Genomic DNA, 19,938 nt, shown 5'->3' on the forward strand with positions numbered 1-19,938 from the left:
TGTAGAAACAAAATATGCACGAGAGTAGAAGAAAGCACACAGATGTAACGTGGAAAACCCTCAACGCGAGGGAAGAAAAACCAAGGGTGAGGAGGTCTGGTGCCCACTAGCCTCCAGACACTCTCTCTCTTCAAAACTTCATTAACTCAAACATTAGGGTTTACAGAGATATAAGTAGTCCTAATTAGGACAAACCGGATCGGGTAAGGATCCGGACCCGGACAACAAAACCCGTCAACACTCCCCCTCAAGTTGGGCATACATATCAAACATGCCCAACTTGGATACATTTCTCTCAAATGGAGTTACACTTAAGGCCTTGGTTAGGATATCAGCAGTTTGGTCTTCAGACTTCATGTATGGTAGCGTTAATTCCTTAGCATCAATTCTTTCTCTGATGAAGTGACGGTCAATCTCCACATGTTTTGTTCGATCATGAAGAACCGGGTTGTTAGCCAAGTTAATTGCAGACTTGTTATCACAATACATCCTCATAGGCCCTTCAATCTCTATTCCAATATCTGTCAGTAAGATCTTCAGCCATAACAATTCTGATACCCCAATAGCCACAGCCCTATATTTAGCCTCTGCACTCGAGCGGGAACACACATCTTGTCTCTTGCTTCTCCAAAGAACTAAATTTCCTCCCAAGTAGACGCAGTACCCTGAAGTAGATCTTCTGATGTCAACACAGCCTGCCCAGTCTGCATCAGAATACCCTTCAACTTCAATAGATCTTTGTTGCACATATAGAAGTCCCTTTCCGGGATTCTTCTTCAAGTAGCACAAAATTCTATCTACAGCCTTCAAGTGCATATCTGTAGGTGCATGCATGAACTGGCTCATCACATTTACAGCAAATGTGATATCAGGTCTAGTCAGAGTGAGATAAATCAGTTTGCCAACTAGACGTTGATATCTCCCTTTAGCTTCTTCACACAACAGTTCTCCATCTTTGCTACCAAGTTTATGCCCAGCATCTATAGGAGTAGAGGCTGGTCTGCACCCCAGTTTTCCTGTCTCCTTCAGTAGATCCAGGGTATACTTCCTTTGACTAAGTACAAGAGTTGTACTTGATCTAGCAATTTCAATACCCAGGAAATACTTCAGCTTACCAAGATCTTTTAGATCAAATTCAGTAGATAGTAAACCCTTTAATCTTGCTATCTCTCCTTATCATCACCTGTAACAATCATATCATCAACATAAACCAATAGTAGAGTAACTTTACTCTCTCTTCTCTTTACAAACAGGGTATGATCTCCATTTCCTTGTTTGTAGCCATGTTTCTTCATAACAAGTCTGAGCCGTTCAAACCATGCTCGGGGAGACTGTTTCAGCCCATACAAAGCTTTCTTCAATTTACAACATTTTTCAGGCTTCTCAAAACCTGGTGGCATGCACATGTACAGCTCCTCTTCGAGATCTCCATTGAGAAAGGCATTTTTCACATCAAGTTGGCACATCTCCCAACCCTTCAGCACCGCCAATGAAATAATAACTCTAACAGTCTTCATCTTTGCAACTAGAGCAAACGTCTCTAAGTAGTCGATCTCATATTTCTGACTGAACCCCTTGGCCACCAATCGTGCTTTGTACCTCTCAATGTTCCCATCTGGTTTGTACTTAACAGTGTAGACCCACTTCGACCCAACCAAGTGGGCTGCTTCAGGAATAACAACCACCTCCCATGTCTGATTTCTGTCTAAAGCTTCCATCTCTTCTTTCATTGCATGAGACCACTTAGTGTCACCCTGAGCCTCTGTAGCATTCCTGGGAATCACAACCACAGCCAAGGAGGATACAAAACATTTATAGTCAGTGCTCAATCTAGAGTAAGATACGAAGTTACCAATAGGGTGCTGGGTACATGACCTGACACCCTTTCTCAAGGCAATAGGAAGATCCTCCTTTTCTTTTCCAGTCTGAATTTCTCTTTCAACATCTTGCTTCTGAACACGACTTGGATCATCCAAGGAAGAAGTAGGATTGGGATTCGGTGTAACCTCCTCATCATCAATCACCTTGTCAATACAAGCTCTTCTCCTGGAATACACCTGTCCAAACATACGATTACCCTCTTGTCCTGTCACCATAGGATGCTCTCCCTCCTTCTCCTGTTCATGTACATCAGTAGTCGTCCCCTCTTCATCTTTGCCAAGTACCTTGGCAACAGGATTCTCTTCACGCCTGTAATCCATAAAGTCTGTAAACTGAATTTCCTGTGTGGGAGAATACTCTTCCTTAGACATTAACTTCTCCCCCTGAAGAGAATTCTCACCAAAATAGGAGACATGTTCCAAGAATGTGACATCTTTGGTAATGTGAAGACTACCAGTGGTGGGATCTAGACATTTATAACCATTTGAGTGGAAGAATACCCAAGAAAGATGCCCTTAATAGATTTGGGATCAAGTTTTTTCACATTGGGGCTGTGGTTATGTATGAAACACACACATCCAAAGACTTGAGGAGGAAGGTGAAAAGGTTGACTACTCCCTGGAAGCATAGAGTAGGGAGTACGACCCTTTAGCACACGACTAGGCATGCGATTAATCAAGTAGACACTAGTAAGGATTGCATCACCCCAATAGTATTTTGGGAGATTTCTTTGGAACAATATGGCTCGGGTGACATTGAGCAACTGACGATTTTTCCTCTCAGCAACCCCATTTTGAGGGGGGGTATAACTACAGGATGTCTCATGAACAATCCCCCTCTTTCGAAAGAATTCTTCAACAGTGAGACACATATATTCACGAGCATTATCAGACCGAAAGGTCTTGACAGAATTCCCATACTGGTTTTCCACTAGGAGGATGAAAGTTTCAATAATGTGAGGCACCTCACTACGATCTTTCAACAAATACACAAAGGTACACCTTAAATAATCATCTATAAAAGTTATAAAGTATTGAAAACCACCACAAGAATGAATGCCCGAAGGCCCCCACACATCAGAATGAACCAAGGAGAAAGCTTTATTAGAACGACTATTTGAAATTGGATAAGAAGCTCTAACATGCTTCGCAAACTGACACACATCACATGATAACATGGAAATGTTTAAACTAGAACATAGTTCAGGGAACAAATGTTTCAAAATCCCAAATGGGAGATGACCAAGGCGTTCATGCCAAAACAAAAATAACTGACGACACTCTTCCTCCTTCTTCTCTGTCCTGCTGACTGCTGACATAAGAGCTGTGACAACGCGTATAGGAAGCCGATACAGCCCATCAGACACCAAACCAATCCCAATCCTCTTCCCTGTCACCAAGTCTTGCAAAACACAACGTTTTTCAGAAAATATAAGCTCACACTTCAGTTCCTTGGTAATCTTACTAACAGATAACAAATTTAAGGGAAGATGGGGAACATGTTAGGCATCATGAACTAAAAAATTATTTAACAAGGAAAGACTCTCTTTCCATGCCACAGAAGTAAAGGAACCATCGGCAAGGGACACACGTTCCTTTCCCGAGGATAGCTTGTAGTCATGGAAAAGCTTGGGGTTGCCAATCATGTGATGAGTGGCACTGCTGTCAACAATCCATTCACCCATATAAGAAGTACCTTCTCCCCCTGAAACAGCCAATGCCTGATTGATCTTCACCTCATCTGGTGTATCTGCCTGACCAACATCAATCTTGCTCAAATATGTTCGTAGCTCACGAATCTGTTCTGCAGAAATAGAACATTTCCCATCACTCAGACTTGTTGCAGACGATACAGGCTTCTTCCCACTAGAAGACCTCCCCCTACTATCCTTCTTCTCTGGATACAGGTCCCAACAAAAATCCCGAGCATGACCAGGTTTTTTGCAATGTGTACATTTTCGGGAAGAACGAGGAGTTCCCACAGGGGCACGGCTAACATAGACAGACTGTTCTTTCCCCTTTCGTCCACTAGAAAGCAGCCTTCTCTGTTCTTCAGCTTCAACACGGGAATAGACATCTTCAATACTATTCGTCAGAGTTAAGAATCTGACTCTTTATGTTTTCAAAGTCATCATTCAGTCCGGATAAGAAAAGGAATACCCTGTTTTCCCATTTATCAGTCATATACTGCATCTGGTCGTGAGGACACCTCCATGTAATATCAGAGTGATAGTCAAGGTCCACCCACTTAGATTTTAAAGCTGCATAAAAGTCTGCAACCGAGAGAGCACCTTGTCGCAGGGAATACACATCCTTCATAAGTTGATACACACGAACTTTCCTTTTCTTTTGGCCATCTCCAAAATAATCCACATATCCCTTACAGTCTTCTTACGAAGAATGAGGGGTTGGATATCCGGGGACACTGAATTGACAATCCAGGTTTTTACCTGGTTGTCTTCAAGAAACCAAGTATCCCAAGCCAGACTATCTACAGCAGGTTCAACCTTTCTCCCATTCACATAGGCAATGTGTCCTCGCCCAGCAATCCCCATAGTAATCGCAGCAGACCATCGGGAATAGTTCTCCTTGGTAAGTTGAATGGTGGTAACTTGAACCGGTACATGATCAGTCCGCGCAGACACAACATCAGGTAGATTAGTATTGACTGAAGAAGAAGACGAGTCAGCCATGATCACTACGTAGAAGTGGCTGCCAAAGAACACACACAGCAGTAGTAACCTAGAGAAGAGGGGAGATGACGCAGTCGGGGATCAACGGCGAAAGCAGCGGGACGCGGCGGAAGCAGAGGGCGGCGCTTGGCAGTGCGCGCCGAGAACAAGCGACGGCGTCGGACGTCGCGTCGGTGGTCGGACGTCGGCATTGGCAGAGGCGTCATCAGAGACGTTGGCGTCGGACGTCGGCAGTCGCGACACCGGCGACGCAGCAGCGGTGGTCACGGCCACGGCGGGGCAGCGACGGAGGCGGTCACGGTGCGGCGACAGCGGCGGCAGTCACGGTGCGGCGACAACGACGGCGCAGCAACGGCAGCGGCGGCGGTGGTGGTAGCGACGGCGACGGTGGTAGCGGCGGCAGTCAGGGTTGGAACTTCACAACCCTAGAAAAACAGATTCTGTTTTCTCCAAGTCCGACAGCTCTGATACCATGTAGAAACAAAATATGCACGAGAGTAGAAGAAAGCACACAGATGTAACGTGGAAAACCCTCAACGCGAGGGAAGAAAAACCACGGGTGAGGAGGTCTGGTTAACATAGGCAGACTGTTCTTTCCCCTTTCGTCCACTAGAAAGCAGCCTTCTCTGTTCTTCAGCTTCAACACGGGAATAGACATCTTCAATACTAAATAATTCATCAGAGTTAAGAATCTGACTCCTTATGTTTTCAAAGTCATCATTCAGTCCGGATAAGAAAAGGAATACCCTGTTTTCCCATTTATCAGTCATATACTGCATCTGGTCGTGAGGACACCTCCATGTAATATCAGAGTGATAGTCAAGGTCCTCCAACTTAGATTTTAATGCTGCATAAAAGTTTGCAACCGAGAGAGCACCTTGTCGCAGGGAATACACATCCTTCATAAGTTGATACACACGAACTTTCCTTTTCTTTTGGCCATACATCTGCTCCAAAATAATCCACATATCCCTTGCAGTCTTCTTACGAAGAATGAGGGGTTGGATATCCGGGGACACTGAATTGACAATCTAGGTTTTTACCTGGTTGTCTTCAAGAAACCAAGTATCCCAAGCCAGACTATCTGCAGCAGGTTCAACCTTTCTCCCATTCACATAGGCAATGCGTCCTCGCCCAGCAATCCCCATAGTAATCGCAGCAGACCATCGGGAATAGTTCTCCTTGGTAAGTTGAATGGTGGTAACTTGAACCGGTACATGATCAGTCCGCGCAGACACAACATCAGGTAGATTAGTATTGACTGAAGAAGAAGACGAGTCAGCCATGATCACTACGTAGAAGTGGCTGCCAAAGAACACACACAGCAGCAGTAACCTAGAGAAGAGGGGAGATGACGCAGTCGGGGATCAACGGCGGAAGCGGCGGGAGCAGCGGAAGCAGAGGGCGGCGCTTGGCAGCGCGCGCCGAGAACAGGCGACGGCGTCGGACGTCAGCGTCAGTGGTCGGACGTCGGCGTCGGCAGAGGCGTCAGCAGAGACGTTGGCGTCGGACGTCGGCAGTCACGACACCGGCGACGCAGCAGCGGTGGTCACGGCCACGGCGGGGCAGCGACGGAGGCGGTCACGGTGCGGCGACAGCGGCGGCGGTCACGGTGCGGCGACAACGGCGGCGCAGCAACGGCAGCGGCGGCGGTGGTGGTAGCGACGGCGACGGTGGTAGCGGCGGCAGTCAGGGTTGGAACTTCACAACCCTAGAAAAACAGATTTTGTTTTCTCCAAGTCCGACGGCTCTGATACCATGTAGAAACAAAATATGCACGAGAGTAAAAGAAAGCACACAGATGTAACGTGGAAAACCCTCAACGCGAGGGAAGAAAAACCACGGGTGAGGAGGTCTGGTGCCCACTAGCCTCCAGACACTCTCTCTCTTCAAAACTTCATTAACTCAAAGATTAGGGTTTACAGAGATATAAGTAGTCCTAATTAGGACAAACCGGATCGGGTAAGGATCCGGACCCGGACAACAAAACCCGTCAACATTGTTAATATGTTTTAATATTGTAATCAGCTGTTCATGTGTGTAAGCATATGTTTGCATGGGACATCAGACACTCCAAATTGCACATGTAAAACAGCTACGACACTGCAGCACATGCATGGAGAGAGAGAGAGAAGACAAAAGGAATTGCATGCGTTCCCAATGCAGGATCCAACCAAATTTCTTCCCTACAGTCTACTGCTAAATCATTCAAAAGTACATGACAGCATAGTAGCTTTAAAACGAAAACCATGCAGAGAGCACCTGTGGTAGTGGAAGCACAACAAAGAGATCAATCCAGAAGAACCGGCTGTGGAGGTAATGACGAGCAATCTTTTTTGGGTGATCAACTAAGTCTCCAGCACCCACCAACCGAGATTCTGGAGCAACATATGCCAATCTGAACTGCAGAGATGAAGCATTCATAGTTAACATCGTGCCATGACAATGCTAAAAAGGATGCCTGTACTGCAGCTTCTAGACATTGCTACTTAAATTCAAATACTCATGTCGACAAGCTTCACAACTACTTAATAAGGCAATTTCTGATTATATCCACAAATAACGGAATATGTACATAATATTTCAAAACTGCAAGTAAATGTGCCCCACATGAAAAGAGCTGGCGATTCAATGGATAAGATGGAAATATCAAACTTGGAAACTGTAGGACCATGGAAACAAATTGGTGTTATCTCAATTTTTATTTTTTGCACTGCATCTCCTAGACCTTGGTATTTAGATTCACATACTCATGTCCCATAAGCTTGACTTGGTGAAAATTCATGAGGATATCTTTTAATCACCACAAATAAGTAGCTGAATAAGTACATGACTTTCACTTTCTCAAATAATAAAATTGTAGGTGAATGAGTAATTGACATCCAGTGGATCAGTTGGAAAGACCAAACTTGGAAACTGCAGGTCCATGGAATCTAATTTGGTGCAATCTCAGTGTTTCTTATCCTTGGTTCTAAGGTTTCTGTTTTCTGGTAATTTTCATGTCAAACCCATTCTTTCTTTAGGCTTTCTTTTTCAAGAAAATAATGATTTTCACTCAAGAAAGTAGAACAAAGCACTAAAGAGAAACTCATCCTTTTGAGAAGGAAAATTTGATGAAAGCCGAGAAAATGTCATACCTGAAGAAGCATGTGTAGAAAATAAATGAAATCGGTCACACTCCTCACACATGCAATTACTGTTGCCAAGGTCCAATCAAGAACTATACATTTGTGATCCTGATATATACATAGGAAGAACCAAAATTAACATATCAAAGAAAAACATGAAAGCACTTCAGATATTTAGAAAAAATTCACAAACAAACACCATTTTCATGATAAAAACCTTAGCTAAAAGATAAGAATGAATTACTAACAATAATCAAACTATCTTAGCAATCCCAATGGTCATAAGACCGAAAACAAATTATTTTTGGATCTGTGCCAACAAATATGAGTGTTTATGTTCCTCTTCCTATGAAAATGTATTGTAATAACAAGGCTGCCACTTATATTGCAAATGATCGAGTATTTCATGAGAGAACAAAGCACATTGAGGTGGACTATCATTATGTTCGGGATCTTATACAAGGAGGTGTTGTATCTACGATACATGTAGCTTCTGAAGATCAAGCAGCAGCTATGTTTACGAAGGCTCTTTCTTCCTATTGGTGATTTTTCTAGATGTTGTAACAAGTTGAGCATGGTTGATATCTATGCTCCAGCTTGAGGGGGAGTGTTAAAATTAAAAAAATTATGTTCAAGTTTGGTAGCTTTTTAGTTTTTAAAGAATTAGAGTCTTCTTTGGTCATTTCATATATTTGTGTCTCTCGTATGTAAGGAGATCTGCCGACCCCTAATCTCTCTTAAATTAGAGATTAGGGTTAGCTAATGTAATATGAAGTGTTTCTTCTCTCTCTCTCTCTCTCTCTCTCTCTCTCTCTCTCTCTCTCTCTCTCTCTCTCTCCAGCATGTTCAACAAAATGCATATGGAAATTTTGTTCCAAGTTAGTTAGAGGCTCAGAATAACACTTGAAGAAATCTGATATTATTTTTACTGGCCAAACATTGCCATAGAGAGGCATGTCTCTTCAGTCACACACACAACATCATTTTCAACTGAAACTTGATCCTTAGGGTTCACAGCTTTGTCATAGATGGATGAAGCGCCAAGCATCAAACTGTATTTGTTACAGTCCTGATCTCTGGCATACTAGAACCAAACATGAGCACTTGTAGTGCTAGATTTGACATATTACCAAATAAAAGAAAATTATCAGTGACCAAAACTGATTTCCCAATTTTAGAAAGGACTATCGAATCTAACATGTAAAACAGCAAACAAAGCATGACCATGCAGTAACTTATGTTAGAAACTAAGCATGGTTTAGGATTAGAAAAGTACGAAATACAAATCAATCATCCCATGCATTGTCAAAATTTTTAAAGTTCACATACATAGAAGACAAATGTGCTCACTCATTAAGCTAATTACTTAATAGAGAAAATTTAGGCTGTTACCTGCCGTGCAGACAACAAAAAGAAGAATAATGGGTCTATAAATATAGCAACCAAGCATGAAATCACAAAAAATTTGTTCCACTGCTGGACGACCTTGGCATGAGGATTTATGACTCCAGGAATATATGAACGAAAGAAAGATATAGATCTTGTCACCCAATCTTTTGCATCCCCATAAGCACTATGAAGCTGTATGTCAAGCAAAAAGGTTAAAGAAACTCAGAATATGAATGCAGGAAAGGCAATAATTCAAAAACAATGCTTAGGATTCCCATAAAGGTCATTATTGAACTCCAAACAGCAACTGCACTAGAATATTTTCAGAAAAGGCAGCTTTATCTTCAACAGAAACTTTGACGAATGCAAGCTACAAAATGGCCATCAAGAGTACTTCTTGAAGACATTAAGGTAAACTAAGTAATTTATCACTACAATTATCCTTCACTCATTAGCACAAGCACCATTGCCAATACTGTCCTAACAAAACCTCCTAAATCACAGATATGAAAAGATACATCATATAAATACCTCCAGAAGACAAATGAAACTTACAAGACTACTGACCATCAAAGCTCTAGGGTTACTAATATAGATATTGTAGAAATTATGGGAAGTACTTCATTACAAAAGCTGGAGATCATTTCAAACAGGTGGTCCAACAAAAGCCAAGAGTGAAAAGGTAAGGTTGTACTTACTTGGAGAAAACCCATTCATGTAAAACAGCTCAAGGAAGCATAAGTTATGAAGAGTATTAGATGTATCAAGGCCTTAGACTTTACATGCAAGAAAATGATTACCAGGTACTGTCCTACCTGCATTTGACAGTGACATTAATATTAATGCTAGTATTTTTGGATGATTTTCTTTTCATTAGTGTGTTTTTACTCTAGCCTTCGCTATGCATTTACTTTCAAGCTTACTTATCAAACTTATAATATACTTCATACAACAAACTCTGTCAGTCATGTATAAGAACGCAAAGAACCTAATATCCATGACTGCACTATATCCAAGAGACTTCATTTCAACAATAAAGTTGTTTGATACTTTTCATAATTTTCAATCATATGTCCTTCTGTTGTTTAATGAATGTAAACACATGAACTCCTCCCTTTTTGTACTATGAATTTGAAAGTTTGATAAGTTCTGTACACATATATAAATTGCAATTCTAGATTCTAAGATTTTGACGTCATAAAGCCCACATTACATTTGGTCGTACTGGTAGTTTATGCCCAACCTTGTACCTCTATCAAAAAACAAATAGACTGAAGTAATTATTATGTTATGTTCAAGGTATGATGAAATGAATAGGAGTCCTAAGACAAAATTAGGACTTCCTACAAAATATGGTCCTTCAAAGAAAGGCAAGTGTTAATTTAGAAAAGCAGGGAACTAGAGATATGGAGCCTTTTAGGCACTAACCACAAATGCATCAACCCTTTAGCAATAAGATCATATGCAGAACCATGTTTCATGGATTTTCAGGAACACTTACCCTTTCTACAGAATGAAACAATGTTACAACTGCATATCAAATACACAAGAGAACAATTTAGCCACATTGAAGAATAAGTCTTAACAAGCACACAATCTGCACAAACTATAACTTCACTAGCAACCTAAGAAAAAATACCAATGGACCAAAACACCAATTCATTTACTTTCAGATGTTCCCACATGCAAACACATAAGTTTAACAGACGCACATCACTTTTTATAGTGAAACAAATGGACCTCAGCATCAAGGTTATAGAAGCAGTAGATACCTAATGTAGACACAAAAGAAGAGAAAAGCCAAAACAAATCTTATACATAGATATTCCAAAAAGTGTAAATTTCTCTTCTGTGTGGCTGAATGCAAGAAATTCATTGCATCCTATCCCCTTCAAAAAAAATGGAATGGACATGCTACAACTTAGGCATATCAAATTATCAGTACACATAAGGCATATCAAATTATCAGTACACATACTCTTGAGGGAGTGATAAAATATAGTGTCTGTTCACATACTTTATGTGTTTTACTTGCTCCAAATTTAGGTTAATTCTGGCATTCTGATTATAGACCATCCTTTGCTTCCCCTGCTTCAGATATATCAATAATTATTGCATATTGGAAAATGTCACAAAATGAAACCATCATCCCAAGGTGAGAAGACCCAGAGACTCGCACTAGAATGGGACCAGCATCCAGAAAACAACAAAAATCAGTTACAGCTAGGGTGGGATCATAATTCCGGGATTTTGATTCTGGAATGAACTTATAATTCCATAATCAAAACCCTTTGTTCGACATTGCAATTCCCACTTTTTAAGAATGATTCTAATAATTCTAAAATTCAACTGATTCCAAGCGAATCAAACTAGGAAAAGGATTAAATGGTAACCAAAAATACAAAAGCTCATATAAGGTAATGCCAATCCACTAGCCTGAGAAGCACATGCCCAGAGTACAAAAGGAAAAATATGAAGCGTAATAGAAGAACACTAAGGAATATCATCACGCTGTCAGTTAGTTTGCCAGAAGAATAAATTTTCAAGTACAAGCAAAATATACAACTGAAAACATGATCACAATGTTAATTTAAAGCATATAAATAACTTTTCAAACAGCTTTACTCCCAGAAGAAAAGCGCAAACCTTGGCATCAAAAACAGACGAAGCCGTGGAATATTTACGCTTGGGTGGATTGTCAAAATATATCGGGCATGTGGTGCAGAATGGATCATTGCATCTTCCCAGCAATCCAGACTTCATTAAATGTTCATTCCTCCCAGCAAAACCATCTTCTGTATCATCTTTGTTAGATACTCCATTAACTTCAGGATACTCCTCCGACCTAATTGCAGGAAGGACACCGCTTAACAATCTATTCATATGGATAACTGAATTTTCTGGTCTACTGTTGGTATACAACGGACCACTGAAAGGTAAAAAAATTTCAGATCTTCCATTTGAGAATAAAGGACCGCTATTAGGTACAAGTGGAGCTCTTTTCTCATTCCTCAGAGGGGCCGTGTGGGACACTAGATTGCGTTCATCTTCATAAAAGGACATATTTGTTGCGCTTTGGAGTGCTAACATTGATGTGCTTCTACTGTAATTCGATCGACGAAGCTCAACACCGGAGCTCTTATCTGAGGACTGAAAACGAGCGTCTCTCAGCATTGGAATATCTTCCTTTTCACTGGCAGCCATGTTCTAACTCTCCAAGGAAGCCCCACCAACAAACTACTTTCTTACCAACTCGAGTCTGGCCGTACCAAAGCAACTAAAACCTGAAGTGCTTGTCTGCAAGTAGCATTATTGAAATTACAAGTTAGTGAAAGAACTGGATGATACCAAAATTGAAAATAAATTGGAAATAATCATTTCTCTCTTTTTCTCTGATTGAAAATACATTAGGCCAACGGCGCAATTCATGAAATGTTGCACGCCGTTATGCAAAAAGCAGCGGCAGCCAGGAAAGCAGCTTCTATGATTTATTTCCTATGGACCCAACCATGCAATGGACGAAATTGTCATCAAATTTTGATGGATATGAAATACCCACAAAAGGAATTAAGCATTCTTTTGGAAATTTCCAACATCAACGACGACGGTTCCAACTAATACATCACAAGCAAACAGAATCAGCAAGCGGGTCACTGCAAAATCTCGCGTCGGCCATCCATAATCTCAGTAAACTTCTCCAGGATAAAAACACGTAGAACCCAAAATTAGTAAAAGAAAAAACAGAAAAGGAAGGGAAGCGTGCCCACCGTCTCCGACTCTTCGTCTTCTCATACCAAGACCATATGACTACAACATAAGAAGTTCAGAGCAGCTAGGAATTGAACGGAGCGTTAACATTTTCTTCCTCTGTTCTTTTTCGTGTAACTATTTCTCCTTTATATTCCCATCTGCTTCCCACTCGCGGGGAGAGGAAAGGACGACCGCGGGTGGGTGGGTGTGAAGGAAATGAAATTTCCTTGCAGGAGACGCCAAGCTCCGCCTTCACTTCCGCTGCCCACCTCATGGAACTTCCTTGACTGCTTTTCCGTTGACTTGAAGTTTTTAACCGTCTCTCTCTCTCTCTCTCTCTCTCTCTCTCTCTCTGCGTAAGATTGCGCGCATGTTCACATGATCGAAGAGCCAACTGTTACTTGGAGGAAGAAGAGGGAAGCACGGCACCTCCCCCAGTTGGAAAAAAAGTTTTTAACTAATGAAACATTTTGTGGTAAATTACAAATTACTTCGAACAAGCAAATAGGTGCCGACATTTGATAGAAACCTCAAATATAAGCTTACAATTACCCTTGTTAGTTTAACTGCAGTTAATTATTTCCAAGTGCACAGAGGGTTTGAGATCTCACTCCTTCTCTCTTGGTATTTCTCGAGCAGCTCTGTCTGCCATGTTGCTCTCTAGCTGATCTTAAGAAGTGAGACTGTTCAACGAGTTGAGCAAACTCGAGTTGACTACTCGCTCGATAAACTTAATTCAGCTCAATTTGTTTATTAAACAAATTGAGTTCAAGTTAAGAAATGAACTTGACAACCTCAATTTGTTTATTAAACAAATTGAGTTCAAGTTAAGAAATGAACTCGACAACCTAAACGAATCGAACTCAAGTTAAGTGGGCTTAACTTGATTAAACTCAATTAAGCTGGAGAAAGAAGTATATATAAAAAATATATTTCATAAAACTATAAGAAAAGCTAAATTGCTCAAATGTGCATCAAATAGAAAAGAAACAAAAGGAACCAATTGAATTGTTCGTCATCCAAAATTGCACATAAACAAAAGAGAAAACTCATGCTCATGAATTACCACACTCAAAGCTTGGTTGAGCAATATGGAAATCACACTGCTTAAGTGAAAGTCAAAACCCTTTATTTATTTTCATCTCATTGTTTGAGTGAAAGCCAAAACCCTTCATTTTCTCATTTCTCAGGGTCTAGAGCTGTTTTCGATGTTTCAAGTTAGCACTTATGCTAGAGCTGTTTTCGATATTTCAAGTTAGCACTTATGCTATGCTTCAACTTATATATCGGTGTTCATCTTTTTATCTTTTTAAAATTGATGTTATGGAATTTCAAAATTTAAATTAGTTGCTTACCAACCTTTGTATTGACAGTTGCACCAACTCCCTTGCTGCTCTTTCCGTTCACTTGCGCCTGAGGCTAGGTCTATCTCGTCCTCCTTTTTTGCTTTTATGAAATTTATACGGGAAAAAAAAACCCGACATACCGAACAACGATGATGCACTACCAAATGGAACGCCTAAGCCTCTTTCAAACAAAACCACATGTTATCCCTTTAGCTTTCTAGAGCAACCGTCTGACATAGTTATATTGACGTAGTCAACCAGAATTTACATCCACTCCCATGAAAACTCAAGGACGACAACAACCTGTAAGCATTTTTTTTTCATGTGATCTAGATTAAGTTGTTTCAGGCGTGAAACTTATTTCCTCTCATAGCTACACTATTAGCATCACATTGTTGGGATATTTAATAGGCGGAATTCCACTGTAGCGGTGAAACTTTACTTTCCATCGTACAATAAAAACTCTACACGTCATCAAACGTAGCATGAAAATTCTTAGAAGTTTGGGTAGATCTGGTATTTTTATACCAACAATAAAGTCACACCTAATTAGGTGCAACTCTCCCTTATGTTTATTCTCTCTGTACAATTTACCAATTTTCATCTTCTTCTCCCATCTCCCATCATAACCACAACTCCGTTTTTCATCCGCCCATTGTCTTCTTCATTCAGGTCTTTAGGTATGGAACCAAGACCCTCTCTCTCTCCCACACACACTTGCTGAGATAACATTTTTCAAACGATAAGTTATGAAGAATAACCAAAAGAACAACAAACAATCGTGTTAGAGAAAGTTAAAATAAAAGCCCTACGACCTAATCTACGATAAGTCCACCTCCTTTCTCCAATATACCAAAGTCACAAGAATGAAAACAGCAGAGAAGCAGCAAAATTAATATACGGTGATCAAATAAAAGAAATATACTTGAACCCTATTCTTTCGACAAAAATAAAAGTGATATTTTGTGTATGGAAGGGGAGCGAGTGAAAGTTCTAGGCCTGGGCATCGGGCTGGGCCGGGCCGGCCCGATAGCCCGGGTCTCGGCCCGAGCTCGACTCAACCCGGCCTGTCGGGCCCGCTCAGCCCGACCCAGCCCGGCCCCCTCTCCCGACCCCCTTTCTCCCCGCCCTCTGATGGAGGAGGACGGGGAGGGGGAGTGGCGACGGAGGAGGAGGGAGACGTAGGGGAAGGGGAGTGGCGAGGGAGACGGAGGAGGAGACGGGAGCGGCGAGGGAGACTGAGGAGGAGGGGGAGGGAGGGGGGAGCGGGAGCAGAGAGAGAGACGGGAGTCGGGAAGGGAGAGGGAGAGTGGGAGCGGAGAGGGAGTGGGGGAGACGGACGGCGGGAGTCGGGCTGGGCCGGGCTGGCCTATCGGGCCCGGGCCAGGTTTTTCCCGGCCCAAACCCGGGTCCCACCGGCCGGGCTAGGCCGACACCCAGGTTTAGAAAGATCCCTTCCCCCTAAACCTCGAACACGCTGGCTCCATTCTCTGGTTTAAGGGAAGAATACTTCACACTCTCTCTCCCCTCTTATATCCACGAGACACAAAACAGAAAATAACTTTCATTCCATTTGAAATTAGGAAAAGATTTTAGTTTTTTTTGTGTATTAAATAATGGACCAGTGACATTTTGGTATATGCACCAATTACTTATATTTTGCTTTCAGAAATATTGAATTATTTGTTTAATTAAGTGGCTCCCTGTAATTGCTTAAACATTGTTCAATAACGAATTCTGAATTTGTTTATTAACAAAGTGTCTTTTTTGGACTTACATAAACATTCAGTAGTGCTTCTTAAACTCCCTAATCATTGAGAGTTGGTTTGTAATTTTTCTTTTTAAGTGGTTCATGGAGGGACTGCTTTACCCAATGAGCTTTTGAGAATCTTTACCTTCGGTCGCAAGTTTCATTAAAAATTGTTTCCCTAAAACTTCTAAACATGTCCCTCCGAAAAAGAATTTCCGTGTCAGGTGGCCTAACAGGGAACCCGTGTTTTACCATAGCAGTAATTTCATCTTTTTATAAAATCCATCTTTAAAATTTCATTTTTGTCTTTATTCGGGAGGGAAAGGTGGGACCTTTGGTTTACCATCAAGTGCATTTTTGTCATTTCCCTCTTTTTAACACTGGTGGCCCCATCAGGCCCTCCTCCCGTCATGAATTGACAAATTCATCCGTCTTTCATTATCACTTTATCTATCTGTTTTTCAGAAAATCTTTGGTTTGAAGTGCCACCGTTTAGTCATCAAATGAAATTTCACCGTTTAATCACAACCAAGTCTGCAATAATTTCATAACTTACAGATTAAATCGGTTAAAAAGAACCCACATTTTTTTATTCATGATGCATATAATTATATTGTTGTTGTCGACTGCAAGATAGGGGATGACCCCAGCATTCTCCATGGTAAAAAGAAAACGAGCTTCCAAATAGAAGCCAAGTTCAAAGTTACTATTTTGAATATAAGAATGTGAAAGTATTTGTTGGCTTACGTCAAAAAGAAGTAATTATTATTGCTAGGTCCCTTTGAAATTTTTTGATGAAATTGGAACGTTAAAAAAAATTAGCATGGCCCTTGCGCAAGAATGACAAAAGGATGACGCACACAAATTGTATAATGGCTAGCAAAAATATGGCTTATATATGAAATTCCCAAAGTAGTAAATAACGGGAATTTTGATGGCCTATATATATATATATATATATATATATATATATATATATATATATATATATATATATATATAAAATTTAAACTTAATTTTGAAATAAAAAAGTATGAAGAGAAATAAGCATGTATATTCGTGTATCTCATGGACCGACCTTCTCGTATAACATGGGACTTTATAAAGGTTGGGCAACCAAAAAAGTGGGCTTCTAAGTGAAATTATCTCTTTTTCTTACAAGTGATCTAATTTACTTTTCTAGATTCCTGTTCACCTACTTGTTGTTTAGCATTCTTAACGTCATGCCCTCATGATGAATAATGGTTTAAGGAGATATAACACGATAGATTTGCATTATGCGTATATCCTTTTGAATTTTCTAGTTGTATGAATATGGGTTTTGTGGTCTGAATCCTACAAATTGAAACATGCATTTAATATTGAAACATGCATCTAATATTGTTGAATGCCATGAGGCAAAGCCATGAGCGGAGCTGTGAAGCAATGCAAAACAAAATTGAGATGAAGCGATGCTAGCTTGACGACAGAAAATTCTAAATATATAATATGTATAAAATAATATGAAAAAGAAAAACAGCAACTTAAAATAAAATCATTATAAAATATGATGCTTATATCGGTGAAAGCGAAACTCACCGAATATAATACTTGGTCATACGGGTGAAAAATTAGTTTCATACTTGTCACATGTAGGTGTCACTGGCCCGAACGACTAATCTAAACGACAATATTATTAGCTCATCTAAAGATATAGTTTACACGCATAATCTTCCTTTAGATTAAAGGTCAAACAATGTGATTGGAAAGAAATTGTTCAACTGTATATTATAGTATTTTAAAAAACTTTAGCCAAGTGGATGATCGGTACGGTCACAAAAAATGGAAATTTACTTCACGTACGCAGCTTTTATGTTATTTTCGTTTCAAGTGATTTTTTATCACATTTATGTTTTTTCTTCTGATTTTGTCTTATTAATATACCGTTACTGGAAGCTTTAGTTTCTCCCTTTAGTCGTTCTTCAGCTAAGTGAGTTTTCCAGAATACATCTCTCCAAACTAGGAATATTGTTTAACGAGTCGAGTTTTAATATTCCTAGTTTAACGAGTCGAGTTTAACTCGAGTTTGTAGACGAGTCAAGTTCGAGTTGGATGAACTTGACTCGATTAAACTCGTTTAACATTAGTACTTCTTTTTGTAATTTCAAAAACATAAAATAACTTAAATAAAGATGTGAAAAAATTGAGAATAAAATATATATTAAAGAACATAAGCAAGTAGAGCTGGAACTAGAACTCGTTAAGCGAGTCGAGTGTGAGCTCACCTCATAAAGATCAAAACAAGCTCTAGTCGAGTTTGAGCCAAGCTACATGTGACTTGAGCCGAGTTCGGCTTGATCCTTGTACATCCCTACTTCAAACCTCATTTGTTTTACAAACACGAAAGAGTTTTAATATTTCTTCAGTCAATTTTCTTTCTTCTTAGTTTTGCCGGTGGCATGTAGATGTTACGAGTGTTGGACAAAAAAAATGTAGAGGGACAAGTCATCCTTATTAATACTTTCATCACACTATAGATTGGAAAAGTTTTGTAATTAGTGGGCCAATTTTGCAATTTTATATAAAAGGGTATATGTCGGCCGGGAATCTCCCTCTTTTTCACTCCTATCTCGACTTTCCTTTCGGGCGAAGGTTCATGGCCGTTTCCATGGGTATCGCCATTTTCTTTTTATTATCATTTTCACCTTTCCACCGGTGACACCGACGGCCAGAATGCCCGGGACGGCTCAAATGAGTTCTATATTTGTTTTTCTCATTATCATTTTTATCTTTCTGGTTTCAACTTTCAACGGTGTGAAACTTGAATTTGATCGGAAGATAGCAGCGGCGGTGTCTGGCCACCAGCGGCCCGTCGGTTAATGGCCACATGGTCGATGAGCCTTCAGGAGCGGCGTAGAAGAAAAGCGAAACTAGAAATTGAAAAGAAAGACAGCAGTAGAAGGTTCAACCGGTTGAGAGCATTAAAAAAACCAGATGCCTAATGGTGCTTAAGCATCACGCCATCAAAGTCATGCAAACGCCTCGATTTTCAATGGATCTGGACAGCATTGGAGAAGGAGCAATTACATCCGATCCCTGTCAGTATCAAGAACCATCCAAAACATTTAAAATTGTCCATCAAATTCATGATAAGGCATTGACGTGGAGCTGTGGGGCTACTCTATATAAAGTTGCATCCTATCCCTGTCAGTATCAAGAAAGAACCATTCAAAAACAATGAAAATTGTCCATCAAATTCATGATAAGGCATTGAACCGGATCTTGTGGGGCTACTCTATATAGTTGGATCCAAGTTCACTCAGATTTCAACAAGTTAAGGTTTTAAAGAGTAGGCTCAGTTTGACCCCACCTGCCTCCTCCCCTTACCTCATGAATGTTTTTCAATGCTTTGGGAGGCTTGATGCAGGCACACACTTAACAACACTGTTTGCATCACTTGCGTGAGGTAGATATCATTTATCTCTTGCAATTTGTCAAGAAATCTGCCATTGAAATATGCATCTCATCAAAACCTTAGTCATGTAAATACATAATACATACTCCGAATGAATGTTCTTGGTTTCACCCATGACGTTATCCAAACGAACTCCAAAGCTCCCATGTCCAGTTGACAGAGGCCTCGCAATAAAGAAATTGCAGTTTGACTATCGAACTCAATGTCCTTCAACTAGAATATTTTAAGCACAAGAGAACTTACACATGGACAAGTCGTGAAATTCCAAGAGTCCGTATATCTATTTATTTAGCTTATGTTCATTTCGGAACGCTGGTATGCAAATAAGCATAATTTATTGAGATCGGATCGAGTTCAAACCATACATTTCAGGTGTTGTGCCGAGCTCGAGTTGGACTGACTAGACTAGTGTTCAGGCCCAAGGTTAACCACAGTCTCCAGTTCTAAGTCCCAAAATATCGTTAGACCCCAAGGCAGGGGAACTGGGCCAAGAGGGGGAGGAGAGCAGTTTCAACTCCAGTCCTAATTCCCAAAATATCCTTAAACCC

At 40.5% G+C, this 19,938-nt stretch overlaps 1 protein-coding gene and 1 pseudogene across 3 annotated transcripts in view; one reads left to right on the forward strand and one right to left on the reverse strand.

The window, feature by feature from the left end:
* The window catches only part of LOC116262387 (probable cyclic nucleotide-gated ion channel 20, chloroplastic), a 39,587-nt gene extending 26,419 nt beyond the window's left edge, over positions 1-13,168 (reverse strand). Inside the window, exons 1-5 of one of the 3 annotated variants that reach the window (XM_031641716.2) lie at positions 12,858-13,168; positions 11,737-12,387; positions 9,094-9,282; positions 7,711-7,809; positions 6,836-6,976 (exon numbers count right to left, since the gene is read on the reverse strand). In XM_031641716.2, coding sequence (XP_031497576.1) covers positions 6,836-6,976; positions 7,711-7,809; positions 9,094-9,282; positions 11,737-12,294 — 987 coding nt within the window. In that variant the 5' untranslated portion in view covers positions 12,295-12,387; positions 12,858-13,168. The remainder of the gene's footprint in view (positions 1-6,835; positions 6,977-7,710; positions 7,810-9,093; positions 9,283-11,736; positions 12,388-12,857) is intronic. The other 2 variants (XM_031641715.2, XM_031641714.2) reach the window with 2 other exon arrangements.
* A 3,542-nt stretch (positions 13,169-16,710) lies between these two features.
* Positions 16,711-16,807, forward strand: LOC116263459 (U6 spliceosomal RNA; annotated as a pseudogene).
* The last annotated feature ends 3,131 nt before the right edge of the window (positions 16,808-19,938 follow it).

This window comes from Nymphaea colorata, chromosome 10, assembly GCF_008831285.2.
Source record: "Nymphaea colorata isolate Beijing-Zhang1983 chromosome 10, ASM883128v2, whole genome shotgun sequence".
In the NCBI taxonomy this organism is placed as follows: domain Eukaryota; kingdom Viridiplantae; phylum Streptophyta; class Magnoliopsida; order Nymphaeales; family Nymphaeaceae; genus Nymphaea; species Nymphaea colorata.